The sequence below is a fragment of the Lottia gigantea genome (assembly GCF_000327385.1).
Source record: "Lottia gigantea unplaced genomic scaffold LOTGIsca_97, whole genome shotgun sequence".
NCBI classification, from domain to species: domain Eukaryota; kingdom Metazoa; phylum Mollusca; class Gastropoda; family Lottiidae; genus Lottia; species Lottia gigantea.
Window position 1 is genome coordinate 9,188 of NW_008711143.1, and position 11,799 is coordinate 20,986.

At 32.1% G+C, this 11,799-nt stretch overlaps 1 protein-coding gene across 1 annotated transcript in view; it reads left to right on the forward strand.

Annotated features, from left to right (window-relative positions):
* Nucleotides 1–3,381: 3,381 nt before the first annotated feature.
* The window catches only part of LOTGIDRAFT_135304 (hypothetical protein), a gene marked incomplete at both ends in the record, with an annotated part of 22,252 nt that continues 13,834 nt past the window's right edge, over nucleotides 3,382–11,799 (forward strand). Inside the window, 11 exons of the mRNA XM_009068961.1 lie at nucleotides 3,382–3,471; nucleotides 3,763–3,841; nucleotides 4,563–4,686; nucleotides 4,948–5,066; nucleotides 5,264–5,341; nucleotides 5,470–5,576; nucleotides 8,199–8,290; nucleotides 8,918–9,037; nucleotides 9,262–9,407; nucleotides 10,544–10,681; nucleotides 10,922–11,003. Coding sequence (XP_009067209.1) covers nucleotides 3,382–3,471; nucleotides 3,763–3,841; nucleotides 4,563–4,686; nucleotides 4,948–5,066; nucleotides 5,264–5,341; nucleotides 5,470–5,576; nucleotides 8,199–8,290; nucleotides 8,918–9,037; nucleotides 9,262–9,407; nucleotides 10,544–10,681; nucleotides 10,922–11,003 — 1,175 coding nt within the window. The remainder of the gene's footprint in view (nucleotides 3,472–3,762; nucleotides 3,842–4,562; nucleotides 4,687–4,947; nucleotides 5,067–5,263; nucleotides 5,342–5,469; nucleotides 5,577–8,198; nucleotides 8,291–8,917; nucleotides 9,038–9,261; nucleotides 9,408–10,543; nucleotides 10,682–10,921; nucleotides 11,004–11,799) is intronic.

Consider the following 11,799-nt stretch of genomic DNA (forward strand, 5'->3'; position numbering starts at 1 on the left):
ATATCACATGTAAAGATAAAGTTAACACGTAAATTATTCTCACCTTTGCCCTCATCTCGATTTCTTATTGCTGCAAAACAAAAGAATAGATAAGTAGGAATGTAATTATATAATTTTCATGCATAGAAAAGCTTACAGCGTTCGTGATTGGGATGGATAAATTTTCACACATGCTTACCGGAGCAAAGACAAGTTACAAGAGGACGGAAGATGGAGCTGTCACGTGATATACATAAAAATATAGCCTCTGTGAATTTGTCTAATGCATTGATTACTATAAAAGACATTGACAATAACTTTTGGCCGTCCAAATGTGTTTGAAATATAAAATAAATTCATTCATAGAATGGCAATATAGGTCTAGTAGTAAAATGAAAAATTTGTCTTTAAAACACTTCGATAATAAGGTTTGAGAGTATTCAAGATGGAGGTCATGGAAGGAATTGAAACAGGCAAAGAACCTGTAAAACCAGATATATCAGAGAAACAAACTCTTTTAGCTGTACTACAGTTTCTCAAGAAACATAATTTAACCGTAGGTGTATAATCTATTCAAGTTTGTTGTTTGCAAATCTGCTGATGCTAATATACAGAGGAAATTATTACGAAACTTTGTAAATTGGAGCACAATATTCAAATCCCCCGCTTTCAATAGCTTCATTTCAGATTTTCTGTCCCTCTATCTACTCTGTAAAATATAGTATAGAATGCTAATTATTTACTTGGTAGCCTAAGCCGTGTGTATATAATCTTAATCTGTTAAATTCAAACTATTGAACAATTCACATTGAAGTGATAATTGTTACCGGTGCCCATATGGAAATGTGGACACATATTGCCATCACCCCTGTCCGTCCGTCAACATTTCTCGTATGCACGATAGTGGCTACAGCTTTTATCTGATCTTGTGACACTTGGTATGTATATATATTGATGATATCTCGGTCAAGTTCGAAATCGGTAATAAGCGGATGAAGGGTTTCAGAGTTATTGCCCTTGACATAGTAAAGACGTGTTAAATTTAGTTTTTATGCACCATAAAGGCTACATTATTTATCCCACCTAGAACTTAGTACCGGTATGCATCTATATATATTGATGCAATCTCAGTCAAGTTTGAAATTGGTAAAAATCGGATGAACGGTTTCAGAGTTATTGCCCTTTACTTAGTAAAAAGCGTTACAAGTTTTATTTGATCTTGATGAAACTTGGCATGCATGTATACATTGATGAGATTTCGATCAAGTTCGAAATTGGTAATAATTGGATTAATGATTTCAGAGTTATTGTCCTTGATTTATTTAAAACATGTCCAATTTGGCTTGTAGGCGCGCTAAAGGCTACAGTTTTTATCCGATCTTGATGAAACTTGGTATGCAGGTATATATTGATGAGATCCCAGCCAAGTTTGAACTTGGTTATAATTGGATGAGTGGTTTTGGAGTTATTGCCCTTTGACTTAGTAAAAACGCTTCAAATTTGGCTTGTAGTCATGATACTGGGTGCAGTTTTTTATCTGATCTTGATGAAACTTGGTATGCATGTATAAATTATTCAAAAATGGTAATAATTGGATGAATGGTTATTTGAGTTATTGCCCATCAATTAATTCATTGCGTCTAATTTGGCTTGTAGGCGTGATAGAGACTACATTTTTTTTTAACCGATCTTGATGAAATTTGGTATGAGACCTTGGTAAAGATTGAAATTAGTAAAAATAGGATGATTAGTTTCACTTATTAAACCACTACAGACTTATCATTTCTGACAGCTGATAGTGGGCGGATGATACTTTGCCTGGCAAGCTATCTTTGAAGATTTTAATCATATGAAGTGGTTATGTTAACAACTTTTGTCAACTTCTAATTCTGTTTACAGGAAACAGAAAATAAATTAAAGTTTGAAGCTAACTTAACCGAGGATGATGTTGCAACAGAAAACTCAGCACCTTCAGAGTCAGAAGTATCACATGCCTTGGCTGCTTATAAAAGGTATATAACTTTTATTATTGTGGGTCTTTGAAATGTCAATTCCTTTATTTTACGCCCACATGTAAATGTGGACATATATTGCCATTGCCGCTGTCCATCAGTCCATCCATGCAAATTTCAATAGAGACTACAGTTTTTGTCTGATCTTGATGAAACTTGGTATGCATGAGATCTCAGTCAAGTCAAGTTTGAAATTGGTAATAATCGGATGAATGGTTTCAGAGTTATTGCCGTTGACTAAGTAAAAACTCATCAAATTTTGATTGTAGGCCCGATAGAGACTACAGTTTTTATCCAATCTAGATGAAACTAGGTATGTGTGTATATGTTGATGAGATCTCAGACGAGTAACAATTGGATGAAGGGTTTTGGAGTTCTTCCCCTTGACTTAGTAAAAACTTGTCAAATTCGGCCTGCAGGCACGATAGAAACTATAGTTTTTATCCAATCTTGATGAAAGTAGATGGATGTATATTTAATGAGATCTTGGTCAAGTTAGAAATTGTTAATAATTGGATGAACTGTTATTGCTCTTGTGTGTACAGTGATGAGACATTGTTCATGTTTGAATTTGATGAACTGTTTCAGGTTTTTGCCCTGACTTATAGATAATTTTAAGATTAATTTGAAAATTCATTATTAAGCCACTAAATAATTTTTATACGCTCACATCTCTCTATCTCTCTTTTGAAAAAAGTTTTTGATGGAATCAAATGAAATTCGATATGTGTATACATATTCATAAAACGAAGATCAAGTTCGAATTTGAGCTATTTTCGATTGTTAGAAGCAGAGTCATTGCCCTTGCCCCAAAATCTTGAATATGCTATTACTTTCTTAGATTTTGATGAAACTTGAAATGGATGTTATTGGAGCTAAATGAAAAGGATTAAGAAAGTTTAGTTTACCTCTGATTAAATTTAAGGCTTTTTCAAGATTAAGGCCTCTTACGTCAGTTTTGAAGAGTTATCGCCCTTTAGCCTCTATACAGTAAGTGCTTCTATCAACATCATTTTCTTGTAAACGCTCTAAAAACTAGATTTTTTGATGGAATCAAATGAAATTAGGTATGTGTAGACATATATATTTATAAAATGAAGATCAAGTTTGAATTTGAGCTATTTTCGAAAGTAAAAAGCAGAGTTATTGCCCCTGCCCCAAAATCTTTAATAAATTGACCTTGGCTATCAGTTGATGCTTTGACATTTGACCTCTGACATGTATTTCCGGTTTTATAGCTTGGCCCTAGTCACCCATGGATCTGCCATATTTACTATTATTCACCACAATGGTTCCACAAATATCCTAATCAAACCTCCTCAATTTACAACTAAACATTGTGCCTGCTTCTGTTCAACCTAACTGAGTTAGTGGAAAGTCTTATCAAATTTCTTATTTCAGTGATGATGACCCAACCTTATATGGTGATATTTATGAAGATTTAAAGGCATTTGTAGATTCTAGTTTGGATGTTCATAGGGTAATAATTTTCATGTTACTGATTATCTTGTGAATGATGCTTGTTGAAGATTGATATTGCAGTCCAGGCAATTTTCAAAATTACGTAAGTGCAACATTGGTTTGGCATAAAGATTTAGACAGTTAAGTTTTACAATTAGGCTTAACTTAAAGGGATTGTAAAGAGGTTTTTTAGCTTTTTTTCATGTTCCAATTCTTTGTCCAATGTCTGTAGTTCCTGCAATTCCAGAAATTGTAGTAAGAAATGCAGCCATCATGTAAGGGGAGACATGTAATGTTTATGTATTTGTAGGTTGAATTAGCTATGGTTTTGTATCCTGTATTCGTTCACATGTATTTTGAATTGGTTTATAATGAACATGAATCAACAGGTATGTCCTCAAATTAATCGGAATAAAATAGATTTCAGTATTTAAAGGTGGGTTTCCTTATTTTTTAGAGTCAATACGCTCCACATTATCCAGTTTGACTCTCTCAACAACATTTAATATTTTAAAAAAAATAAACAGAATTCAAATATCCACCCTAGTTTGGGAAATCATGGATGTTTTTCTCTGTATGTGCAAAATAGTTTTAAATTAAGCAAACTATTTGATTATTTGGTATTTTGAATGAATTTTCATGTATTCTTTATCATATCCTTATAATTTATTGCATATAATTAAGAGTTTTAACTGGTCATAAGTGTTCATGTACCTACAGTCTGGATAAAAAAAGACCTTTTGACCTTTCTTGATCGGTTACTCATTGAAATTCTGCTGGTAATTCTCTTCTAATTTAGCTAATTATGAATTGCTTATGGACATGTGAGACCAACTGGTATTTTTCCGAGTCATTATTACACCTCTATGTTCTCTTCATATAAGTATTAGCATTTTCATTTTCATAAATGAAAATAAGGGAACCCATTTTTAGTTAAATTTGTAGCTACACATGACAATATTTTGATTTCCAGTGAATCACATGGACTTTATATGGAAATATGTTAATTTTACCTACACAAATTATCTTTTGATAAGCAATACCATTTTTCTTACATCCTTGTGCAATTAAGAAACACTCTTCTACCTTTATTTCTATCATTATTTTCAGCCAAATCATTTATGGAGAAATTTTCTAAAGATCAAGAAGAATATTATCAGAATGATATCAGTAAATTAGCAACTGTCACAAAACCAGAACATATGAAAGGCAATCAACTTATGGAAAATTTCAAGTATGTTGGTATGCACCTACATATGAAATGAAAGGAAATCTAAAAAGAAAGACTACCAGGAATTGTATTTGTTTTATATTGTGGCATGTCATATCATGGTACATCGATTCACCGATAGTTTTCAAATATGACAAATATGTTTTAAAATGTCCTAAGAATCCTGAAGTGTTGATAATAAGGAACTGACAAATACATTAAAATATACAGTGTTTGTTTCTGAACAAGCAACTCAGTCTTATAGAAATCTGTAATATATTTCAGAGCCAGTAAATTTGTCATCAGAATGTCTCGTGATTCTTACACTCATCTTAAACGACATTTACAAGAAAAACAACTGAATCTATTATTGAATATTATACAAGAACATCTATTTATTGATGGTGGGTACTTTTTCTAGTCTTTCCTTACATGGTATGTATTTATGGTGGTAGTAATAAAAGAAAGAGTTTTGTTGTTCTGATGGGACAATAAATTTTTTCAATGTTTTTCTTCTGTTTGATTCTCAGTAATTTTTTGTGTATTAGATTTCCAAACTTTTTAGTTCTTGTCTTTTTATTCCTATGTATCTATTTTCAAGTGTTTGATGGTGTGCCAAGAAATAAGCAGCAAATAAATCTAACATGTGGTGGAATATTAGGAGAAGCCCAGAGAGAATGTAAGTACTTTTGGTTCATGTGACAACTGTGCTTTTCTTACTTTAAGTCATAGAAAAACCTTTCATACCCCTATCGAATGGCCTTTGTTATTTTAGTATTGGTACATAATACCATTAATATATTTCAGCCAATAAAACTAAGGTATTCTATGGGTTATTAAAAGAACCAGATATAAATGTTCCACTGGAAGAAGATGATGAACAGACAGAAGGAGAACAAACAGATAAACCCAAGGTACAAATCAGGCGTTCAATTGATCATGGCCAAAGTTTGGAGGTTCGGATGTGTCATGCACTTTCTATCAATTGAAATAATCATTTTAGAGTAATCCATTTGAATGATACATTGTCCCAATACCAAAGTGCCCTTTATACATTTTGAAATTTTAGACATGACTGGTCAAATCATTAATTCTTTATTTTATGAAGTAAAAGAAATCTGAATAAAATGCAAATGCAATGTTAAAGGCCATACAAAATAGTCTGTTTTACAGGCCCTGTGTGCTCCAGTAAAATATACCCCAGGCTCCAAATTTATTTATTGACATTTTGAAGTAATTAATAAATAATGGGCACAAGCCCCCTAAATAATGTGTAAAATAGAGATATTTCCCCTTGCCCTGTTTGGGTTTAGTAGGTTAGGACTTCGTTGTTGTGTAAATGATAAGACGTTGATTCAAAGAACTATCTTTACTTTGACTAGAAGACGTTAAGTACAAATCAACATAACGTAATAACTGATGTCGCTTGCAATTACGTTCCTTTAGTTACATTACGACGTAACCTTATGTTGCATTAAAGTCTATGAGATCGCCGCAATCCGTGATACTCCGGCCACAGAAAATGAAAAGTAAAACTTGAATACAAGAAAAATGTCAAAAAAACACAATGAATCATTATCCATTTAAAGTCCATGTATATATATGAATTCTCCCTTAAAAGTCTATATATGAAGAAATAGATTCACTGAACAGTCTCTTGTTTATAGATATATTACAATGTCCGTTGTCGAATCTTTATTTTGGCATCTTCCTTAGCCTGACGAAATTTGGTAGGTTCCTCATAGGGTAAATAATCATCAGAGACTTCTATTGGGTAAAGTTTGGCGATCGGACGATTTGTAATACCATTTTTTGTTCTTAAATTAACGGCTCTGAAAAAAACGGTTCTGGGTCTGTAGAATCAGGCGAAACATAAGTTAAAGGCCTATCATTCAACGTAGCTTCGATTTCAAAAATTACTGTTTGTAAAGTTTCTAAATCTATGTAAGATCTCCCCAGCATTTTGTTTAGACTAACGTCTGTGAGACCTATCATGCGTTCCCAAAATCCACCGAACCAGGGGGCTCTTTTCGGAATGAATTTCCATTTAGTTCCATAAGTGTTAAGATTTTCGTGTAATGATGGTGAATTTGTCAAATTTTTGATTTCCTTACTGGCAGAAATAAAAGTAAACGCATTATCAGGTATGAGGGTTCTTGGAAGCGATTTTCGACTGGAAAATCTTCTAAATGCTAAAATAAACGACGATTCGCTTAAATTCAGAACGATCTCAAGGTGAATGGCTCTTGTTGTGGCACAGGTAAATAAACAGATGTAAACTTTGGTTTTAGAGTAAACGTGTTACCATTCCAGTTTGGCCAGTTATCTTCATTTGGTATCCTGGTCACGGCACCAATGTTTGGGTTTAGTAGGTTAGGACTTCGTTGTTGTGTAAATGATAAGACGTTGATTCAAAGAACTATCTTTACTTTGACTAGAAGACATTAAGTACAAATCAACATAACGTAATATCTGATGTCACTTGCAATTACGTTCCTTTAGTTACATTACGACGTAACCTTATGTTGCGTTAAAGTCTATGAGATCGCGGCAATCCGTGATATGCCCATTTGAATATTTTAATAGTGTTATTTCCCTTAAGTTATTTTCGTAAAACCAGAAGTGGTTTAGAACACGTTATTCTCATCAAATTTAAAATTCACTGCTAAAAGCCATTGTTCTTTTTATATCACTTAAAAGTGATGTTGATTATAATGATTAACCAGTGAAGTTACATTAGTTTGCTGAAGGAAGCACAATTAAACAAATTGTTGACACATTTTATGTTGACAATCAAGACATTAATCTTGATTCCGATTCTGCATACGTGGGACCAAAACAAGACAGTCTACAAGAATGCACCCTAAGTGCATCGTTGTCAGAAGTGGTAGATATCTTTGGATATTTCATTACAAACATCAATTAATCAAACATTAAGCATTATTTGTCCAAGAACAATAAGAAAATCCAACTTTAAAGAGGCACTTTCACAATTCATTTTATCACACTTTTCAGAAACTGGAATTGTTTAGCTTTTAAGCTAATCAGTACTAGTAGTTTACAACTTACTGTCAATCTTTGAGCACTATTATCCATATATATTATTTACATTTTTAAAGTTATATTGACATTTTTTACAAACTTCACCTTGGCATAAGTTAGTTAATAAATGGATTTGATAAAATAAATACAGATTCAAAGTATATATATAGTTCTAGTACTTTACATTAAATGTACATTAAATTTGTGGAAATAAATAATAGATACTTTCCCTCGTTCCGATTTATCCCAGTTAAAAATTTTAAAAAGCGCTTATAAATGATTAATAATAAATTCGTCCTCTCACCACGATTTTGAAAAAAAAGGCCTGTAAAGCGGACTATTTATTTAGTATGGCCTTAGGTTTAATAGGATTATTCTAAAAGTATAACTAGTCATTGAAATAGATGGATTGTAAGGTTATAAGTTAGTGTTTTTGGTTATTGCTCTGTAATTTTCTTTTCAGAAGTCGTCATAATTTGTTGTATTTTTTCTAGAAAAAGAAATCTAAAAAAGATCCACTGTTAATGAAGAAATCTAAAAATGACCCCAATGCACCATTGATATCAAGGATACCATTACCCGAACTGTAAGTCTTCAGTTTATAGTCTTGAGATGTTTTATCTTTTACTCTTTTATCATCAAGAACACTAAGGGCCTTGTTAAATGTAATGGGCCAGCGATTTTCCTCCAACAATGATAAAAGGGTTAATCGAGTGTCTAGTTACCTACAAAACCAACATGGAGTGTCAAGGCAAGGATTTCAATGCCGATAGGCCATTGCAATACGAATGCCTCCGACAGAGAATGAGTGACATTTTTCCTGAAAATGATTATGATGCATTTGGACCAACTGAAGCCCAATATTTGAAGCTTCCTTAAAAACTGCCAAAATGAAGACCAAAACAGGTTACAATAGAATACAGGAAAGTTGAAGTTGTAGGCCAAAACAAAAGATAATACTACCGGGCAGTCTGGACAAGGGTTTCACGGTGGTGACGTTGAACGGTTAGTGAAACAGAGGAAAACAGACAATGTGGTACCAAAGCTTATTGATGACATACTAGAAATACAGAAGATTGCCCATTTTTTTTGGGCCACTGTTCTGGCTAAATTTCCCTTGCTTCATTAGATAATATGGTATAGTGGTATGCCTTAATTCATGTTCTTTACAGTGCAATTAATGTACAACTAGATTAATTTGTTTTATTTTCAGTAAAGATCAAGATAAAATAGAAAAAATTACTATGTTACGTGAAAGCTCAAAGAGAGTAAAAGTTGATAAAAATCATCCACCTTCTATTTGTTTTTATACCTTCCTGAATTCAACACATGGGTAAGATCATTTTAAATGCAAATCAGACTGGTCTTCCACAAAAATGCTACAGCTTTCCTCAATACAGAATTAAAAACATAATGTTAACGCTTCATGATTCAGATGTAAATACTGGTACTCAATTCAATATTTATAGATTTGATAGATGTATTATTTTCACTTTAGTTACCTGACTTTCCAGTTTAACAAAGGATCTTATTTTAAACTATTTTTTTCTGTTTCAGAGTAACTTCTATCAATTTTTCTGAAGATACTAGTCTAGTCAGTGCTGGATTTGCTGATAGTGTTATTCGAGTTTATACTACTTCACCTAACAAATTACGTTCTGTTAAATCTGGATTAGAGTTAGAACTTATTGATAAAGATGCTGGTAGGGTTCTTTCTTTTATTCCATTAGAGGAATTCTAATAACTTTTCTGCTTTTTTTTTGTCAAAGATTCAAATTCAGTTCTGTCAGTTGGAAAGTTGGAATATAATCTAGATGACATATATATATCAGTATTTTATTATACGCCCACATGAAAGGAGGGGCGTATATTGCCGTCACCTATGTCCGTCCGTCGGTTCGTCAATCGGTCCATCCACAATTGCTCGTAAACACTCTACAAGACACAATTCTTGACGGATTTTGACAAAACTTGGTATGAGTGTTCGTAATCACCCAAGGATGAACTCTATAGAAAATCAGAAGAATCGAAAAATATTTAGTATTGCCCTTGTTCTTGAAAATACGTTCAATTTTTAGCATTGTAAACATTCTAGATGGTTCATTTCATGACAGATTTTGACAAAACTTGGTGAAATTGCTTATTATCACCCAGTGGGCGTATATTACCTTGTCTGGCAAGCTATCTTTTAATATAATTTAGATGATGTATTTCATTTCATATAATCTAGATATTAATATAATCTAGATGATTTTTTTTTATTTTATATAATCTACATGATGTATTTTATTTAATATAATTTATTATAATCTAGATAATGTATCTTATTTAATATAATCTAGATGATGTATTTTATTTTTTATAATTAAATATAATCTAGATGATGTATTTTGTTTATTATAATCTAGATGGCGTATTTTATTTTATGTTATCTGGATGGTGTATTTTATTTTTTGTAATCTAGATGATGTACTTTTGATATAATCTAGATGATGTATTTTGTTTAGATGATGTATTTTATTTAATATTATCTAGATGATATATTTGAATAATATAATCTAGATGGTGTATTTTATTTTATTTATTCTAGATGATGTATGTTAATCAATTTAATCTAGATGATGTATTTAATTAATATAATCTAGATGTTGTATTTTATTTAATCTATTCTAGATGATGTATTTCATTTAATATTATCTAGATGATATATTTGAATAATATAATCTAGATGGTGTATTTTATTTAATCTATTCTAGATGATGTATTTTAATTAATTTAATCTAGATGATGTATTTGATTAATATAATCTAGATGTTGTATTTTATTTAATTTATTCTAGATGATGTATTTGAGAGAATGATGGATGATAAGACTAGTAGAGATATGAAGAAATTAAATGGACATAGTGGACCTGTTTATTCTACAAGTTTCAGTCCAGATAGATCCTCAATGGTATCTTGTTCAGAAGACGGCACAAGTAGGTCTCAAAAATTGCCCTTCATCAATTTCAATTAGAAATATCCTTTAATGTTACTCTTTATTGAAACGATTATTTTAGGTTTTACATCTGAATGTGCAAGCATGCTTAGCAAATTTCCAGAATGTCCTGCTTTGCTATAATCACCTACTACTGTGACCGTATAATAAAAATGAACACATGACATTGAGCTTAACCCTTGTCTTAGTTAAAAAATTACCAGGTTTTTTTTATGTTCAGTTAGATTATGGAGCCTACAGACATGGAGTAATCTTGTGTGCTTTAAAGGACACAATTATTCTGTCTGGGATGTCCAATTTAGGTAAGTTAGATTCTAGTTGGTCCTTTTTCAACCAATTGCATTGAAGGTCATAAATGCTCTATTACACACATTTGAGGAGTTGGAAAGCATTATTATTATTCGTTATCACAGTCAACACAGGAATTTTTGCATTGCCATGGTATTATGGCTGTAACAAACAATAAGGTTTTATAAGAGATACTCTAACCGTCAATTTTATAAAAAGTAAAAAGAGAGCAATTTTTAAAGAAAATTTGTCACTGTATGAGTCTTTAAGCTGTTTTGGTTAGTAAATAAACATCTTTTTATTGATTGAATAATTAAGATAAATAAATCAAGATGGGGTATCAAGTATCAAAACACTACCGAGTTGCAAGAATTGTGGTCAAGATTATCAAGCCTCTCTTTTGATATAAGTTCAACTAATTACTCGATCTGGATAATCGTGTCACAATGATCTTAGTTTGTCGACAGTCGCCGTGTGCACCATTATGGTAATTAGGTTAAACAAATAAGCACTGTAGCACTACAATCATTATCACCTATGTAAATGGTGAAACATGCAGACTAGAATGAAAGAACCTCCACCAAAAACGAAGATGGAAAATCGGCCTTATCTGAACACCTCATAAAGTTTCCTAACCACAAAATTCAAGACCAATCTATCATAGCCTCCAACCTCTCTAACAAGCAACAATGACGAATTCGAGAAGCTCTAGCTATTCAGAGACCAACCGTGACAATGGACAGTTCATTTCCAAGATATGGCTAAACTAATCTTCCCCCCCCCCCCCCCCCCGGGGCTTATGTTTGCTCC